Genomic DNA, 19491 nt, shown 5'->3' on the forward strand with positions numbered 1-19491 from the left:
CCCTGGAGCTGTGGCTTCCCGGAGCAGCTGGGAGTGAGTGGAGGGAAGCGGCTCCTCTGCTGGGAGTTCTCCGGGCTCGGTGCTCATGTCCCACACAGGGGCTGCCTGCGCTCGGCTTTGGCGGCCGTTGACTTTTAAATCATAAAAAGCCGCTCTATACACGGTTTACTCTGTTGCTAGAAGGCAGTGGAACATAGGTATTAAAAAAAAAAAAAAAAAAAAAAAGACAGAAGAAGCAGCCGTTAATCCCGCCAGGCTTCTGGGCACTGGAGCAGTTGCGGATGACAAAAGTTAATTAGAAACATGAGCAGTTTAACTGAAAACACTTGTGACATTCGGAAGGGCAGCCTCTCCGGTTGGAGAATTTTTCCTGGGGAACCGTTGCGGGAGAAAGTGGCTGCTGCTAGGTAAGTCATGTCATGGTGACTCTGCAGACGCGGACGTGCCCTTTGGGGGCTCAAGGGCCACGTCCTGTCTGTCCCGTGCCGCGGGCAGGTGTGGGGTGCGGGTGGCGCGGTGCTGGGCTCAGTTGTGACATGCCTTCCCTGCCACTTTCTCTCTGACAGCTGCCCTAATGTGGGCGACAGAGCGACGTGGTTCCAAGCACTCCCGGAGGAGGGCTTCGCCGTCCTCCTTTCTGGGATATGGGCCCCCTTGGTGGCGAGCCGAACTCCAGTGTGGAACCCCCCCTTCTCAGAACCACTCTGATTCTCAGTTTGGAAGTATCTTGAGGCTTTTCTGAGAAAAGAGTCTGGCTGGGGAAACACTCCCCAAGCGCCAAGGGGGAAGCCTTGACTTTCCGATAACCTGTGTGTTTTCATGCCTACGGTGAAGCCATGTGGTTGATACTCTGAAGCTAAAAAATCTTTTTTGAGCCTCGCCTGAATCATGTCTATACTGCTTTCAGAGTATCAGCATAGGAAAAACGCATATGCTTTGATAGGACCTAGCAACTTCCTCGGGCAATTATTCTTCTGTAAAGATTATGCTTGGTCTTTCTTTCTTTCTTTCTTTCTTTCTTTCTTTCTTTCTTTCTTTTTCTTTTATCTTGTTTTAATGTCCCTCTTACATTTTCTTAAAGTTGGCTAATTCCCCATTATTTCGCGTAACTGGGAACTTGGGTTGTGGGTTGAATAATTCAAAACAGTCGACATTTCCTACGTCTTCNCTACACACCATAGTAGTGATACAGGTTTTTGCTGGTTTGTGTTTCCATAAACGTTTGCTTAATTGTGCTTTGCACATGTTGGTGGTAAGATCGGCGTGCCTTTGCACAGCATATACCGGAATATGCCGACGAATGTGAACGGTGTGTGATGGAGAGCAGCTGGCAGGTAGGATTTAAAATCAAACCACAGGTAATGCACTGGGCAGGTCGTGGCGCCACCTGGCATTTGGGTCGAGAGTGATGGGCTGTGGAACCATGGCCCACCCTCCCTCACCCTCAGTGCAGGTCCGTGGGCATAATTCGGGTTTCCTTCTCTTCCCCATCTCTGCAGAGCCATTGGCGAGCCCAGCCTCCTCCCACCCCGGAATGAGCGAAAATGCACCAGCTCCTTTGGAGAGCGGCAGCAGCTCCAGCCCTGCTAACAGCAGCGCCTCGTCGGCCATCCCGCAGCCCGGCGCTGCCTCCAAGCCCTGGCGCAGTAAGTCGGTCAGCGTGAAGCACAGCGCCACATCGTCCATGCTCTCGGTCAAGCAGCCCGTGCCCGAGGCCCCCAGGCCCGCCCCTGAAGCCATGAAGCCGGCCCCCAACAATCAGAAGTCTATGCTGGAAAAGCTCAAGCTTTTCAACAGCAAGGGGGCTTCCAAGGCAGGCGAGGGCCCGGGGTCGCGGGACACGAGCTGCGAGCGGCTCGAGATTCTGCCCAGCTTTGAAGAGAGCGAAGAGATGGAGGCCACCGGTCGCTCGCTGTCCACGGCAGGTCCCGCTTCCAACAGCCCCAAGATCGCACTCAAGGGCATCGCCCAGAGAACTTTTAGCCGGGCGCTGACCAACAAGAAGAGTTTCCCGAAAGGCAACGAGAAAGAAAAGGAGAAACAACAGCGAGAGAAGGAAAAGGAGAAGAGCAAGGACCTCGCCAAGAGAGCCTCTGTGACAGAAAGGCCGGACCTCAAAGAGGGGCCGAAAGAAGACCCCAGTGGGGCAGTGGTGACCGAGATGCCAAAAAAGTCCTCCAAGATCGCCAGCTTCATCCCCAAAGGGGGAAAGCTCAACAGTGCCAAGAAGGAGGCTACAGCCCCTTCCCACAGTGGAATACCAAAACCAGGAATGAAGAGCATGCCCGGGAAATCCCCAAGTGCCCCTGCCCCTGCCAAGGAGGTGGAGCGGAGCCGGGGTGGGAAGCCGAGCTCGGGGCTCCCCCAGCAGAAGCCCCAGCTGGACGGCAGACACTCCAGTTCCTCCTCCAGCCTGGCGTCCTCAGAAGGAAAAGGCCCTGGAGGGACCACCTTGAACCACAGCATCAGTAGCCAGACTGTCAGCGGGTCCGTCGGGACCACCCAGACCACAGGAAGCAATACCGTCAGTGTCCAGCTACCTCAGCCCCAGCAGCAATACAGCCACCCCAACACTGCCACCGTCGCGCCTTTCCTGTACAGGTAGGTGCGGCCACCTGCACGCCCATCCTGGGCCATGGGCCAAGGAGCCTCTCTGGTAGCCTCTAGGTCTTTGAGGGCCGGAATCGGGCCTGCCTTCCAGGAGCATGAACGCTAAGCAAGGGCTTTGCTCCTAGTAGAGCTGTGCACGTGTGCTTGAGGGAACAGTTAGCCCGGCATGGCTTGGCGGGGAGGGTGGGAGAAAGCTAAAGAGAGGGGGCAAAATTCGAGCTGCCCCCCAGCATGAGGAGGAGTGTGCCAGGCATGTGGGGACCCGGGGGACATTTATAGAAGCAGCCGTAGCATGAGCAGACATGGCGGGTGGTTTGGTATCACTCCCCTCGACAGGCCCCTGCGTCAGTCCTAACGGGTCCTCAACAGACTTCAAAAAATGAAAAACACAGAAGTCACCTTGCCGACTACCCGAGGCTTCTTCTCACAGAGGGGTTTGTCTTAAACTTCTAGATGCTCACAGCATTTTTTTCTTACTACATCGCACATGGTAAGTGCTTTTTCAGTCCTTGCTGTGTGCTAGACTCTTCTGAGAGGAGAGCGGGAGCAAGGGACCAGTTCTAGAAGAAGAGAAGAACCAGGTTATATTGAGACAAGCGTGGATGTTGGCTTGTCTGACTCCGTCCTGTCCCCCGGTCCCTCTCTGTCTCTAATGGCACATCCATGGGACCACGGGAGAGCACGTGGAGCCCGGGGCTGCTTGCTCTGTGTGCGGGGGGCCTGTGAGAGCCTCTGATGGCTCAGCCGGCCCCGCACACCTTTGTGGAACGGAAGACACTGGCTCCGGGGGGGTACTTGACACATGCAGATGAGTCCTCTCCAGCAGGTGGTAGCAACCCCAGCACTGCTTTTAAGGGAGTCCCAAAGCCTTGCTCACAGTGCTCAGCTCCACCCTGTACTTGAGATGCGTAGAACTTTTGCTCGCTCTGCACGGCTGAATGTTCACCTGCGTGGCCAAAGGGGACCGAAGATTGAATGCCATGTTCTAGACGCGTACTGTGCAGCTTCTGCCCTAAGCAAAGACACTTATACACTGTACACACACACTCGTACACCCACAAGCGTGGACATACGATGATAGTCACAAGTATGGAGACACATTCACATTCCTATACAAAATACTAGTGTGCATATGCCCACACTTTCAGCTTCCTGTGTTTATATGGTTCCCCAAAGAATTGGCTCTCCCCTCTCCCTGCCCGAGTTGTGCTCTGGGAGGCTTTGTTACCAACAGCGGCTGGAAAGACTGGCCCGAGTGATTCAGAGCAAAGCCAGGCAGGTCCAGCCCGTGAGGGAATGCCAGGCTTCTTCTCCTCGTCCCTCTTTCTTTCTCTTCGGCTCACCCTCCCCTTCAGCAGGGTCACGCCCGGACTTTTTAATTGGGAGAAGGTCATCGCTTTATTCCAGCAAGTCATCAGCTCAGCTAACCGTTGGAGAAGAGTGCCGGGGCTTGGATAATGACTCAGCGCTCCTCTCCACGCAGGGCTTTGAATACAGTTGTTCTCTGAACCATGGAGGCAACTGAATTGCTCCCCACGAAATTTTTATCATTCCAATAACATTAATAGTCTTGAGGTCATGCATATTCAAGCCCCTGCTCACAGATTCGTGCATTTTCTAAATTAAAGTACAGGATGGTCTTTGGTCATCATCAGTTTCACTCCCTCTTTCTTTTTTTCTGTAATCATTGGAAAGGTTGTAAAACATTTAACCTCTTTAAAATTGCAAGCTTTTCTGCGAGAAGAAAACTCTTAACAAAAGAGCAAATGTCTGACAAACACGAGGAACGAGAAAATGTCATGCTAGCTGTCAAGCTGCATTTTTATGTTCACGTTCATCCCGTACGATATGTCTTTCTGGCCCCTCCGACGTGCCTTTCCTTGTCGGGTGAACCAGAAGGGGAATCGGGATGCCTGGGCTCTGTCTTATTAGCTTGTGATTCCCTGTGTAGTCTTGGGCCCTGCCTACGGGGGTAGCTATGGAGAGTATGCACCAAGTATGTGCAGAGACCCAGCTAAGGGCTTTTTGTTCCTTGGCTGGTATGATCATGCCGGAGACTCCATGAGCTAGCTACTTTGGAAATCCCCATTCTGTAGGTGAGCAAACTGAGGCTTAGAGTAATTAAATAACTTGTACCAAGTCCAGAGCTAATAGCTAGAAGAGCTAGTATTAAAACCCAAGTCTGTCTAACTAGAGGGACCGAGTTCTTAAGCCCGAAACAATCTTGACTCTCTGAATCACTGTGTCTCTCTGAACCACATTGTCCCCATCTGTAGAGTGAGATTGGATCAAATGAGGGGATTTTTTTTTTTTAAAGATTTTATTTATTTATTTAACAGAGATAGAGACAGCCAGCGAGAGAGGGAACACAAGCAGGGGAGTGGGAGAGGAAGAAGCAGGCTCATAGTGGAGGAGCCTGATGTGGGGCTCGAACCCAGAACGCCGGGATCACGCCCTGAGCCGAAGGCAGACGCTTAACCGCTGTGCCACCCAGGCGCCCCAAATGAGGGGATTTTTTTAAATGAGTTAAACTCCCTTGTGCTCTAAAATTCGCTTGGGGTGCCTGGGTAGCTCAGTCGTTAAGCGTCTGCCTTCTGCTCAGGTCATGATCCTAGCGTCCTGGGATCGAGTCCCGCATCAGGCTCCCCGCTAGGCGGGGAGCCTTCTTCTCCCTCTGCCTGCCACTCCCCCTGCTTGTGCTCGCTGTCTTTCTCTCTCTCTCTGGCAAATAAATAAATAAAACCTTTAAAAATTAAAAATAAAATAAAATTTGCTCAAGTTCATGGCTCACTGCAGATAATTTGCACTGCCCCCCCCCCGAATCTGTCCATGTTAGTGATATTACCAAGGCATAAAAGAAAGACAAATCATCTTCTAAAATCACTCTGAGTGAATTCTGTTTATCAGTTTAGAAGTAACTCTGGACATCTGTCACTTGACACCTGACCGAATGCTTGTGTCCTATCACGTGTGATTCTTGTAGCAGCCAGGGGAGGTCACTGTTGTAAGCCCTGCTGCACAGATGAGGGCCCTGAGGGTCAGAGGTGTGACGTGACTTCTCAGATGTGCATGGCTACGTCCAGCCAGCTCTACTCCTACACCTCGGAGGGTTCAGACTCCAAGTCTAATGCTCCTTCCTGTACACAGCATCTTTCTAGACTTAAAAATTTCTCATTTGATCATTCACCACACCCTAACTCTCTGCTCTACATGTGAACTTGACCAGCCCCAGTTCTTGTAGGTACATATCAAAAAAGCCAGTCTTTGCTTTCAGAGAGCTGTCTAGTTGAGGAAAGATTATTAACTAGATCCCATTGTAATGTATCGGCATCAGGCGAGTAAGAGCCCTGTAGAAACACACAGGGGGAACCAACAGCTAGCACCGCCCAGGGAGGCTTCCTGGCCAAGATGACATGGGAACTGCATGTGGGTGAAAGGCAGATTGGGAGCAAAGTGAAGAAGAAAGAGGAAAAGAGCCTTTGGGCACAGGTCACGGTAACTACAAAGACAGAACTGCCAAGGGCATGATGTGATCTTGGAAGGGAGAGAAGACAAGGGTGGAACACAGGGCGGGGCTATGCGTAAAGGGCAGGAGTGGCAAGAGACAAGGCTGGAAGTGAAGGAAGAATCCCCAGTGGGCACGGTCTTCCACAGTAAGGACTTCAGAACTTTCTCTGTGGGCAATGGAAACTATCAGAGGCCTTTCGTCAGAGTGATGTGATCACATCAGTATCACAAAAATCAGTGGAGGATGGTGTGGGGAGTAGACCAGACCTACAAACAGTCTAGAATAGAGAGCACAGATTCAGATGCCTGATTCAGACCCAAAAGGTAATATAAATCAGCAGCTTGGGGTAATGGGACCGGGGCAGGAGTTCCAGGCCTCTCTGGAGGGAGCAACCATCCCTTGGGACCAGCAGATGGCGCCCTGCAAGAAAGTCAATCAGGACTTTCTTGTTTCTGCTGAAAGAAAAAGAAGAGAAAGGGACAAGGCAGAAATCCAGATATTTCTTGCGAAATCTCCCAATTTTAAAACGTTGAAATGAATTCAAAAAACGTTAAAATACTACACAGACCAGTAAGAATCCGTGGGCTGGTTCCAATACTTGGCTGCCGTTTGCAGCCTCCGGGCTGGAGGCAGTGTACCTGTTTACACAGTGCTTACAGGGCAGAGATGATGAGAGCTTCGGCTCTGGCCTGGGGGGTCAAGAAGAACCATGGGAATCCAGATATCCTCAAAGGTTGGAGATTGCAGGAATTTGGAACTGATGGCTTCATTTGGAGGGCAAAGGCGGGGCAGGATAGATACGAGGTTTCTCGGTACATCCCCCACGTTTAAGACAGTTCGCATTCTTGGCAAACGTTTTCTTCATAGAGAGTGAAATCTGGTTGAATGAGCTCAGGATGCTAATGAATTAATAATGCTACACCCAGGGTTATGCATCTGAGTGCAATTACGACATTTGCATGCCATGCCTAAGTCAGCAGACGTGGTTGTGGCAAGAACGCGTTGCATGAAGCAGTTGCCTTGATTTGCTTGACAAATGAGGGCACAGAGAAGGTTTGGGGAAGTACAGATTTCAGTCAAGTGTTGAAATAATGATCAATGAGACCTTTCATCTCCGAAGATCTGAGCTCTGAATCAGAGACGTACAGGGCAAACACACCTGCTTGGCACCCACTCCTGACTGGCTTTATAGTCACCTTTTCAGAGACGGCCATGTCAGGAAGATTTGGGGAGGGCCGTGGGGCTGTGAATGGAGTCATCTTTATGCTTGACGTGCTGGCATTGCTGAGTACTTAGAAGTTGCTCTTTGGCAGAGGTTAAATGATCCAAACCACGCGGTACTCTCCAGCATTTTGCTGGCTAGACCTAGCTCCCTGATGGGGATTCAGAGAAGCATTCCCCAGTGAGGGATTGCAGACCCTCCGTTTGGGCAATGAATATTTCATCTGTTACAGTTCGGTGGCTCTCTCTGTCTCTAGGACCTCGCTCCACGTGCGCTGATGAATTATTTAGAGTCAGTCTGCTGGTCTGCTGTTCTAAAGCTGCTTGTAGGAGGGAGTGATGGTGGGTGCTGTGGTCAGACCACAGTGGTCCAGATGTGGTAGCTACTGCTCGTGACAAGTGTGTCTGCTTTGGTTTGTGTGTGAAGGTCCCAGACAGACACCGAAGGGAACGTGACTGCTGAATCCAGCTCCGCGGGTGTGAGCATGGAGCCCAGCCACTACACCAAGAGTGGACAGCCTGCTCTGGAAGAACTCACTGGTGAGTATGGAGCCCCTGTGTCTGCTGGTGATGAGGCCTCCTGTATGACCACCTCTGGAAGGGCACAAACCCAGCTTGACTCGAAGTTGCTTTACTATTGCATTGACAGATGAGCTAAACAAACTTCTTTTTTTTTTTTTTCCTTCTTCTCTTTCTTCCCTGTCCTCTCTCACACAATCCACTGCCTTGTCCCCAGAATTGTAAATGAGTCTCTTACTGATTGGCAGATCCTATTTTTATATATATTTCATCTTGTTCATGTACGGGGTCTGGGCTGCTCTGACACTTAACCTTGAATCTCCTTGTTTAGTCTTCAGATACAGTCACTTTCAAACAAGATCTGGAGCTATAAGATACTGTCTTTTTTTCTCTCCTGTGTGGAAGCACTGATTGAAAATGCATTCTTAGCATCCTCCATTAATCGGAAAGAAAAATACAGCATGCTTCTTTTACCGAAAAGAAACAACCGAGCAAATCTAAATTTTATTTCAGTATAACCTAGACGATGATGATTAAAGGGGTATTATGTTATGTGAAAACATAAAATCCACAGTTGTCATGTAGTTAATTCCACAGATACTGGTTTATTAATGTTACACTGTCATATTCTTAAAGGAGAAAAGTTAGCTGACGAGTTAGGATTCCTACCATGGTGCATTTGGAGTTACCACCGCCTCTGTCTGTCTTCCCTGTTCCCCAGCTCTGTGCCCTCTCTTCCAGCAACTTCTAATCAGGGAAGTAAGTGGTAAACCACATATTTAGCAGTGGTTGTGTTATTCTTCGCATATCTTACCACTTCCAGAGTCGGGTTAAGAATTGAATCCATGTTTAAAATCCATTTATTAGACTAAATATCCATGACCACACCATTTTAATAGCCACATTACAGCTGTGGAATTGGTCTGCAGCCCACGTGATGGAATCGTACCCATCTCACCATTAACTCTGAAGATTAATTTCAGAGGATCTGAGCGATTTAACTATTTCCTTCTGGGTCTGCTGGCTGGGCACAGTGATGGGGCAGAGTTTTGAAGCCATTTATAAGTGATCCATCTTGCAGTGGCTCAGGGCCCCACATTTGGGATTGATTTGGTGCTTCCTTCTCACCAAGCTCTGTGGCCCCCTTGCAGATGAGGACACGGCTAGCCCAGCAAAAGGGCCCGCGACGAGAAGGGCGTGGCGTTCAGCGACTGCTCAGGTCTCCACACGCATTCCAGACCGTGTTCTTATGTGCACACATCAAAGGGGCTGGTCCAGCGCGCCAAGAGCCCGGCATGTATCAGATGTGTGTCCCGTGGAGTAGTATGGATTCATGTCAGACACCAGGCTCGGCAAAATTCACATTTGAAAAGCAAAAGCAGCAGCCAGGGAACATTCCACATCACACTTAAATTTCAGAGTGACAGATTACAGCCTGTGATCTTTCACTGGTTTTTCTCTTTCTCCATGTGTTTCCTTTGCATCAGGCCTGCACAACCAAGGAAGAACACAGAGAACCTGAGACGCTGTAGTTGGTTTGGGGGACAGATCTGTGCAGCCAGTCTTGCACTCTGGTTTTCGTGAAGTCTGATGGCATGGGTCACTGATGGGAATTTTTTCCGTCCATCCGTCCTTCCTTCCTTCCTTCCTTCCTTCCTCCCTTCCTTCTTTTCCTCCTTCCTTCTTTTCTTTTTTGCTGATGGGAATTTCTTAATCAGAGTGGCTTATCTTTACATTCAAGCAGTAGAAATCAAATGTGTGACTGTACTGTCAATTATCTTATGGAGACAACGAGTAGTACAAGGTTAAATTAACTTATCCACAGCTGATCCCTTGAAATGACAATGAATAGTAGGTGTATTTAGAAATGGCTATTTAGGGGGCATCTGGGTGGATCAGTCATTTGAGTGTCCGACTCTTGATTTCAGCTCAGGTCATGATTTCAGGGTCATGAGATCGAACCCCTCACTGGTCTCCATGCTCACTTGCTCGCTCTCTCAAAAAAAAGGGGGGGGGAGAAAAAAAAAAGAAATGGACAATGGACATTTAGGAGACATTTGACCAATTGCTTTGTTCTTCCCCTCCTTTAGGTGGGGAATTAGGTGGATCTTCCCATGGTGCTTTGTCATTTGCATAGCATTACAGCTGAGACCTGCATCTTGGGTTGTAGAGTTAGAAGGGAGCACACACACCTGTTTATTCTCCAATCCATGAATCCCTCCTGTCCATCACTGATGAAATGTCTTTCAGTCTCTGCTTGAATATTTGTGCCAGGAAGTTACTCCTTCATAAGGCAGCCCTTCCATTTGTTGTTGATTTTAGTAACAGAATTCTTTATTATTTTGTTTCTAATCACTCTCCTGTGATCAGATATAAGCCATCTAGATGTAATCCAGCTCTTGTAACTCATAGATAATTTCCTCTCTTGGCCATACAACAGCTTCTTCCTTAAGCCTCCTTCCTCCAAATGAAAATCCCAGGTTTCTTCCATGTTTCTCTCATAACACCCTGACATCCTCCAAACTCAGTTCTACCTGATCAGAACGTGGTGTCCTCTCCATCATGACCAGTGGTCCGAGGGAGGCTGACCTTGCACATACAGGAGCGCTGCCGAGAGCCACTGGATAGCTTACGATCCCTGTATATGGGCAGAGGGAGCCTCTCTTTCCTCCAGAGTGTGGTGGTGGTCTTGTTCTGTTGGGGCTGTGAGTTGGTAGAGGAATCTTACATCATCCGAGGAGGCAGAACTGGCAATTCAGAATGTGATCACCTGAGCAAGGCGGCTGGGTCCCCGGTTTGCCTTTCGGCGTTGCTCTTAGAATCTGGTATGTGTAGAGCTCTGAGGGGAGCAGACATTTCCCAGCAGAAACCCCCCACATACCCCACCCCAGGCGGAAACAGGAAACTCAACTCCAGCAAGCCTTCATTTTGTGCCAGGGATATCGTGTATATCTTCATTTGATCCTCCGACTGACCCTTCCAGGGAGGGTTTTTATCCCCATTTTAGAGATGGCATTTGGAAAGATAAGTGACTTACTCCAAGTCAAGGGGCTAACCGGCAACAGTGCCAGATTCAAGTCTTTATCTGTCAAAATGCAGAGAGTCTGTGCTTTTTCTTTAACCCTACATTTTTGGACAATAAATATGTCTCAGGCATTAACCAAATATTTTTGGACAATAAGGATGTCTCAGGCATCTATAGATTTGTGTGACAGTTACGAAGAGTAAGGGTGAGATACCATCCCATGTCAAAGATCTTTGAATTTCTAAAGGAGAGTTAGCAGACGAACATGTCAATTAGGAGAGACTTGAAGAAATAAGTATAATTATTATGCTTTGGTATGTGATTAATTAATTAATTTGAAGCTGTGTGCCTAGACTTAGCTTTGATAAATGTGTACTGCAGGGCCTAGAGCTGTCCAAAGGGTCAGTACCTTTTTGGCCTTCTTACATAGATAGAATGTGGCCAAACTGACAGCAAAAGATATTTACCTGATGGCCCCAGGAGCAAGATGCAGTTACATTCTTCCAGCACCACTCGGGGGAGGTGAGTAAACATTCATCACTGCTTTCTTTTCAAAACACATGCGTATATATATTTTTAAAGAATCGGGTAGGAAATGCAAGCTGGACCACTTTTCAGATAAGGGAAAAATGCCTTCCAACTTTCTCTTGGTTCAAAAGGGGGAGAAAATTGAAAACACTTGGCATTTTCAAGGACAAGAGAGTTGGCTAGAGCCAGTTTCCTCCATAAAATCACACATCTATCATTCGGTCCATCTGCCAGCCTCCAGGCACCACCATGTCCGCAGCAACCTGTGGAAGCTGGTCTATCTCAGAACGAAAGTCAATGCTGTACATTGCTTAGCTGCCTGTTGCCTTATCAATGACGGCCGCCGCTGGGAGTTATACTTGGTGTCCGTTGTAAATCCTCCTCGCTCCTGCCCATGCGTGCTGTGTCCTCTGTGGAGATTTCTTTAGAAATGTTGCTCAACGCTTGAGATAGTCACAGGCTTTTAAGGAGGCTTGATGGTGGTTCTGCGGTCTTCTCAGCCCTCCCCAGAATTATTCCGAGGGAAAGACTCTTGCTTCCTTTCATCGTTCTTGGAGTGATTCCCCATCTCCTCTGCGCCGTGTTAGCCCAAACCAAGCGGAATAGCCGGAGAACCTAGAGCAAGGCTACTCTTGAGGGCACGTGGTTTCCCAGCTTGTATGTGACCTGTTTTTCTTGGTACTCTTGTGCCAGCTTGACCTCTGCCTGGCCTGGTGTCCTGCAGAAAATCTTGCCCTGAGAATAGAAGTCTCTTGTTCCCCCGAAGAGAAGCCCTCAATCCCCTCGACGGCTTCCCACTCTGCAGCACCAGCGGGCGTGAGTCGGGACTTGCGGTGGGCACTGCGCTCAGGCATCTCGAGACCCCATCCCATCTAATCCCTACCCCTGTCCTCTGGGGTCGGTGCTGTTACTGTCCTCATTTGAATACTCCGGCATCAGAAGGCTAGAGAGGGTTAGCACCTTTCCCCCAATCCCACGGCCGGTGAGTTAGAGGAACGAGACTTTGAGATGACATAGTAAATCTAACAGAAAGAGGCAGACCTCTCTCTGTAGAGTATTTGTGATTAATAAGTAAAGATCTTTTAGCCACTGTGCAAGTTCTGTTTACGAAGTAGGGCTGGTAGAGAGCAGCGCGTTATCACCAGTGGGTGAGAAGGTAAACTGCCTCACCTGCTTTGAGTGGGCAGAAGATGATTCGTGGGAAGGCTCAGCCCTATCTTGCATGTATCTTTATTGGAGACCGTTTCAAATGTATTTACCCCTCAGACGAGGTGCCTTGCTTCTCCTACAAGCTAGACTTGGCCTTTTTCAGGAGGGACCTGGAGGGGAAAGAAAGACTTCTCTCCTTGGATTTAACAACTTCCTTTGGGCGTCCATCCATCCATTTGTTCTCAAATCCTTAAGCGCCTCCCGGTGAGCGTGGAACATGGTGGGTTTCACAGAGCTCATGATCGATCAGAGAATTAAAAGCCTTAACCTCCATCTTTCCAGGAGAAGACCCTGAGGCTCGGCGACTGCGGACCGTGAAGAACATCGCCGACCTGCGGCAGAATCTGGAGGAGACCATGTCTAGTTTACGGGGGACTCAGGTCACACACAGGTATCTGCAGCGTGAATTTCTTTCTTGCTTTCTTGCTTTCTGGCTTTCTTGCTTTCTGGCTTTCTTGCTTTCTGGCTTTCTTGCTTTCTTCCTTTCCTTTCCTTTTTTTTCGTAGATTTTATTTAATTATTTGACAGAGAGGAGAGAGAGAGCACAAGCAGGCAGAGTGGCAGGCAGCGGGAGAAGCAGGCTGTCTGCTGAGCAAGGACCCTGATGTGGGGCTCGATCCCAGGACCCTGAGATCATGACCTGAGCTGAAGGCAGACCCTTAACCAACTTGAGCCACCCAGGCGCTCCTGCAGCATGAATTTCTTACTGAATTGCAGGCAACTTGATTTTCATGCAGCTTCTCCTGTGTGTGTTCATGCTGACTCAGCAATAATGGAATAAATAACTTTGATTCCCCAGGTATGCTGGAATTCACAGGGAGTGCCATGCGATGTGCAGAAGAGAAATGTAAGGAGCAAAAATGAGTGTAGACTGGTTCCTCTCCAAAGCAAACGGTTGCTAAATCCATTCGACAGAGAATATTGTGGACCAGTTCCATTTAGATTTCGCTTTACTTGCATTTTCCAAGCCTGTATTGGGCTGTGAAAATGAGCAGGTGAACTATATTTGACCTGTGTGATAAAGCGAATACCTTGAATTCCTACCCCGTCTTCTGATACACAGCGCTCTGTAATGTTGTTAGTCATGCCCGTGTATAAAACACGTAAGGAAATATTTATAAAAACTTATGATCATGTTTAAACTATGATTTAGTTGGATGAAATCTAGGATTACATTGGAAACATTCATCAGGTTGTTTTCATTGTTCAGCAAGAAGTTGAAGAAGACGCAGCCCTCAGACACCCCTCGGTGGATTTTGGCAGAACCGAGCTTTATGGTTTGTGCTCGGGCTTTGATAATGAGGGGAAAGTCCTAGTCACCCCAGTGAACTCCCAAGGAGTCTCCTGTTCTCTGATTTCAGTCTCTTTGATAAATGAATAGAGCAAGGAGACAGCAGGGCTTCCCCTCTCCCGGCGGCTTGGGGAGATCGGGTGAAGCACTCTGGGTTCTATCTTAAATAAGGGGTCCCCAGTATGAGGAGAGTAAGGCCATTTCTAGGATCAAAGGGAAACAAAAAGCAATTGAGGCACCAAATTGATTCTTCCAGAGGACAGTCAACTTAGGGGGTGGTAGTGGGGTGCCCCCCGCCAGACCTTCAGCTATGGGATGGCATGGAGCCAGCCACTAGGCCCTGGGACTCTGTGATCAAGAATGAAACATCCTGGGGCGCCTGGGTGACACAGCGGTTAGGTGTCTGCTTTCGGCTCAGGGCGTGATCCCGGCGTTGTGGGATCGAGCCCCACATCAGGCTCCTCTGCTATGAGCCTGCTTCTTCCTCTTCCACTCCCCCTGCTTGTGTTCCCTCTCTTGCTGGCTGTCTCTATCTCTGTCAAATGAATAAATAAAATCTTTAAAAAAAAAAAAAAAAGAATGAAACATCCTCCTTCCATCCTAATCACCGAAACTGACTTGCTGGGGGATGCGACTGTTGGATGGCTTTCTTGGCATGGGCTAGGATGGTCATGATGACAGCTGGGAGACCTTTGGTACCTTTTCTGCAGGAAAGACCCTCTCTGCCCAGTCGGAGGACCCCAGTATGCTCCACGGAGGTACACTGACCAGCTTGCTTGGGACACAAGAACTGCCTGGCTGGAAAGAGTAGACACAGGAGTCTTTCCAGTGCCAGGGATGAGCTCAGTCTCCTGGCAGGTTCAGATCCTTGTAATTTAATTTATTCTGGACCTCAAGCCTGGGTATTTACTTGTCTCCCAGGCTTTTGCCCCCCCTCAAAGTTTAGGTGTCCTTTTGGAGAAAATGTAGGAGAAGCAAAAGTGTGGGGGAAAGAGAGCTTTGAGTTAGAAAATCAGGGCTCTCCCCACCCGCTTGGTCCCATGGGAGCTGGGCACGTGACAGGTGACTTTGGGAGCTCCAGAGTGGGAAGGGGAGCTGGCACACAGTGTGCAAGAAGCTGTGTGCCCATGGGTACGTTATGCCCCCTCGTTATCATCACGACATTTTCTCTTTCCTTTCTTGGGTTGGGAAGAAGATGCCGATAGGGAAGATCATTTTAACAAAAGGAATTGGTAGTGGCTATCTTGTACCATGTTCTAGGGGGAGAGTCTCTGCTGGGCGTTTTCAGAGCGCTCTACAGACGTGCAGCTCCGTCTTTTCATCCTCACAAAGGAAACGTTCTGTGTGATACATCAGTGGCTGTTACCTGATCCTATTCTGTATATAGGAAATACTTCATAATTCTAAGAAAATTTGAAGAACCTATAAACTGCTGAGGGTCTGTCTAAGCCAAGGCTGGTTTTACGTTTTCAGCACATTGGAAACCACATTTGACACCAACGTCACCACGGAGATAAGCGGGCGCAGCATCCTCAGCTTGACCGGCAGACCCACTCCCCTGTCCTGGAGGCTCGGCCAGTCCAGCCCTCGGCTCCAAGCAGGAGACGCCCCCTCCATGGGCAACGGGTACCCACCTCGAGCCAATGCCAGCCGGTTCATCAACACCGAGTCGGGCCGCTACATGTACTCCGCGCCTCTGAGGAGGCAGCTGGCCTCCAGGGGAAGCAGCGTGTGCCACGTGGACGTCTCAGACAAGGCAGGAGACGAGATGGACCTGGAAGGCATCAGCATGGATGCCCCCGGCTACATGAGTGATGGGGATGTTCTGAGCAAGAACATCCGGACGGATGACATCACCAGCGGGTGAGTACCTGGGGCTTCTCTCTTTTCGCAGAGCGGGAGGCGGCTTGACAGTTTCTCTTTTTTTGGAGGGCTTTGTTTAAGTTCCCTGACGGAGATCAAACTGTCTACTTCACTTTCTGCTCTGTCAGGGCTCTGTGGTATGGCGGGGAACTGTGTGGTATGAGAGTCACCAGACATGGGCTGCAGTCCAGACGTAGCCAGTAACTTGCTGGGGGGTCTAGCAAGGCTCCAGCAGCAGCCAGAGTGACAGTTGGTAACAAACCTATTGTGTTTGTCCTTTAAACCGAGCCTCGTACTTAAGATGGAATCCAGACTCTTTAGCATGGCCTCCCTGGTCCTGTGGGACTTGGCCCTCACCTTCCTCTCAGAGCTCCTCGTTCTCCACCCGCCGTGCTTCCTCTGCTGTGGCTGCTTCTTCTCTTCCTCGTTCTCATTAAGCTTGTAACTGGCACCTGGGCTGTGCACTGTCTGCCTCGATTCTGTACCCCGACCTTGCCTGGCGCCCTCCTTGACCATTCAGCTGAAGTAGTTACGTGGCCTGCCCCATGCTTTCATCCTCTCCATCGTCGCCTTATGCTCCTTTGAAAGCTTATCACTATTTGAAATTATCCTGATGCCGTGTCTCTATTTTACTGTCTCCTGGACCCCTCCTGCTTACGCCACAAGAAGCACCACGAAGCAGGGACATTGGCTGGCTTGTTCGCTGCCTTATCCCCAGTGCCCTCTATGTACAGGCGCTTAGAAATCGTGCTGAATGAATGAACACATGCGTCGATAGATGAAGGGACAAACCGGCCTCCCTGTGATCCATTTGCTTACCTGTGAAGTTCGGGGGAGTGGTGGGGCGGGGTCTAAGCCACACTGTGGCCGTGCGTGGCACGAGACGCGGCCGCCTCATTTTAGCTCCACTTCCAGGTCACTCTGGAAGCTGAAGGTCCCTCTGTTTACTTCACTTGCCTGACTTCTCCATCTGTTAGCCTCACTGGTACAGAAGTTCTCCACGGTCTTTTCCTCCTCTCCCATGCTTGCGTCCAAATTGCGGATAATAGAAATCGGGCAGAATAATCATACCGTTCCTTTCCACAGACAGAGTGATCAGGACCCCCAAGGGCGAGTCAGTACTTTCATAATTTAATAATAGCTAATACTCCCACTGTGCACAGAGCACCGGGCCAGCCTTTATATACATTATCTCGTTCTGTTCTCACAGCAAGCGGGTGACTTCATAATTCCCATTTTATGGATGAGTAAACTGAGGCTCTGGAGGGTTAAATAATTTGCCCAATGTCCCAAAGTGATTAGGAGGCAGAGCCCAGGGTTTGTGGCTTCAAAGCCAGAGCCTGTTATTAGACCACCTTGCCTAATACTTCATTGCTACGTTAAAATAGCACAATACTGGAGTTTATTTCAAAATTACTTTTGCTTAGGTTTTCCTGTCTGAGTAAGCATGTTCTTTTGTTCAATGAAAATCTCAGCTATAGAGGTTCTTTGGCTTTCTGGCTGTCACTTTTAGAACCATTTTGGTGAGTGAAACCTCGGAAGACAGGACCCACCAAACCCTTACGATGTGACAAATTTCTGCTTCCCAGAATGGCTGGGAACACTAATGGACTGGAAATGATCTGTGTAACTAAGAGCATCATTTTGTGTTTCTGGTTTTCCATAAGCACGAAAAATAGTCATATATACCTATTACTAAAATTGCACATACTTTAACCTTTTTATTATTATTTGGAAGACTTTTGGTATCCAGCATGGCCTCAAGATTACCACCATCAATTCCCACTGTAATATTCTACCCAAATTTTTTTGAGTTATTTTGAGATTTTTTTTAACCTATAGTAGTTCATTTTACTGTCAAGTCAGTCTTTTTTTATATATTAAATCTCTTTATTAAGTTTTTGACACCCCATATCCACTTTACCAGTGAATCCCATCAGCTCTTCCTTCAGATAAATTCAAAATCTACAGCAATTTCCCATTGTGATTTAATGGTGAAAAATGGAATATTTTATCATGGTTCAAGGCATCATCATCTGTCACCCAGACCGTTGCAACAATCTCCTATCTGGTTTGTTTCAAATCTTGTCCACTGCCGTCTATTCTCCATACAATGCCAGAGTGTTAAAGTGGGCCTTAAAAAGGCCCTACTCAAAACTTTCCAATGTTTTTTTTTCCCATTCAGAATGTGGATTGGACTTTCCATTTTTGTCTGTCTTAATCCTCAGTAGATGGTGTCTGATCTTGATGCAGTATTAACCGTGTCCACAAGGTGGAGACATTGAAACACCGCCCACTGAACTTCAGTCCTGTCCCAGTGAGACATTCCCAGTCTTTCAGCTCTTCAGCCATAACTTCTATCCCTGTGAAACAGCACCAGTGTTTACATTTCAGTTCCTGCTTCGGGAAGCTTACACTTTGAGCAAGTGAGATATGCTCAGAGCAAGTGTAGATAAAAGTGCAGAAATGTAAGCAAACCACCCAATTTTTGAAATTGGAGAACTCTGGTCTGGTTTTTCTTCCCCATTTCTTTTAGTGTAGAACTCTACTCTCAAAATGAGGAAGGGGAACCCGAAATGGCATCGATTGCTCCTTTTAGTTGTAACTCTCTGGAACACAAGTTAGGTAGGACTCTACTCAACGGAAATGCATGTGAGTTTCTGCTTTGAGGCCGCATTACCAGTTTGCCTTCATATGCTGAGTTCAGGGCAGATTCATGTCCTTCGTACTCATTTCTTTTCCCTCTTATACACATGGCAACGTGGAGGTATTGAAGGACTGGGCTCTAATTCTGTGCTTCAGGATCTGCTGAAGAAGACATTTCACTGAAGCGGTTGATGCGGTGGAAAGAAAACAGACTGAGATGTCAGATGGAGCCGGAGCCCTGCTCTGCACTTTTCAAGCTCTGTGACATTAGGTCCATCCCTTCACTCCCCTAAGCCTTGCAGCACTGCAATTAATATGGTCTTTAACCTTCTACAATTAGGTATTTCTCTTTGACGTTGTATCTGATTAATGGCAAATATCTGATGAAGACAGAGTTTCAGACAAGGTCTAGATGTCTTATCAACCTCCAACATCCAGACACTTGGAAACAGCGAGATGATTAAAGTTTTCATCCAGATGCTTATTTGGCTTAGTGGGAACAACCCTGATGTATGAGTAATATATAAATCCCTTTGGGGACTCTTTAAAGAAAGTTTTTGTGAAAGTTTACAGCGAGTTTATTTAGAATGCCTGACATGGAAGTTTAAGTTCTGGTTTCTGAAAACCTATGACCTTGGGTTTTTTAAAACGACGCACTGTAGCCCAGCTTGGTATATAGTAGCTGTTTTTTTGCTGTTTCCAGTTCATTGTCTCCACTGGCTATGTGTGCACGTGCACCTGTGTGCATCGTTCAGTCAGTTCTCCCTAAGGTGGGCTGAAATTACTTTACTTCCATGGAGTTTTGCTAAGAACCTAACAGCAAATGCCTTTTGTCTCTTTGAGTGTGTATTTATTAAACTCTTCCATTGCACTTTGTACGTACTTGGCGTGTCTAAGTACTTTACAAGTTGTCGCTGGACCTTGCCACTTTTATTAGATTGATAAATTGGGCTTTGGCTGTACTTAATGGAAAAGAAATGAAAATAACAGACGAAGATCTCTCTTGCTAAGTTTTGATCTGTGAAGTCAGTCCGTTTACTGATCTAAAAATTCAAAGTGCCATATGGTATA

General features: G+C 48.2%; 1 protein-coding gene across 2 annotated transcripts in view; it reads left to right on the forward strand.

Moving 5' to 3' along the window:
- NAV2 (neuron navigator 2) overlaps positions 1-19491 on the forward strand; it is a 383478-nt gene that overhangs the window by 217025 nt on the left and 146962 nt on the right. For both annotated transcript variants that reach the window (XM_040638895.1, XM_040638894.1), the window contains exons 7-10: positions 1500-2601; positions 7767-7879; positions 12903-13011; positions 15385-15774. In XM_040638895.1, the coding sequence (XP_040494829.1) occupies positions 1500-2601; positions 7767-7879; positions 12903-13011; positions 15385-15774 (1714 nt within the window). The remainder of the gene's footprint in view (positions 1-1499; positions 2602-7766; positions 7880-12902; positions 13012-15384; positions 15775-19491) is intronic.

The sequence above is a fragment of the Ursus maritimus genome, unplaced genomic scaffold (assembly GCF_017311325.1).
Source record: "Ursus maritimus isolate PB19 unplaced genomic scaffold, ASM1731132v1 scaffold_23, whole genome shotgun sequence".
Taxonomy (NCBI): domain Eukaryota; kingdom Metazoa; phylum Chordata; class Mammalia; order Carnivora; family Ursidae; genus Ursus; species Ursus maritimus.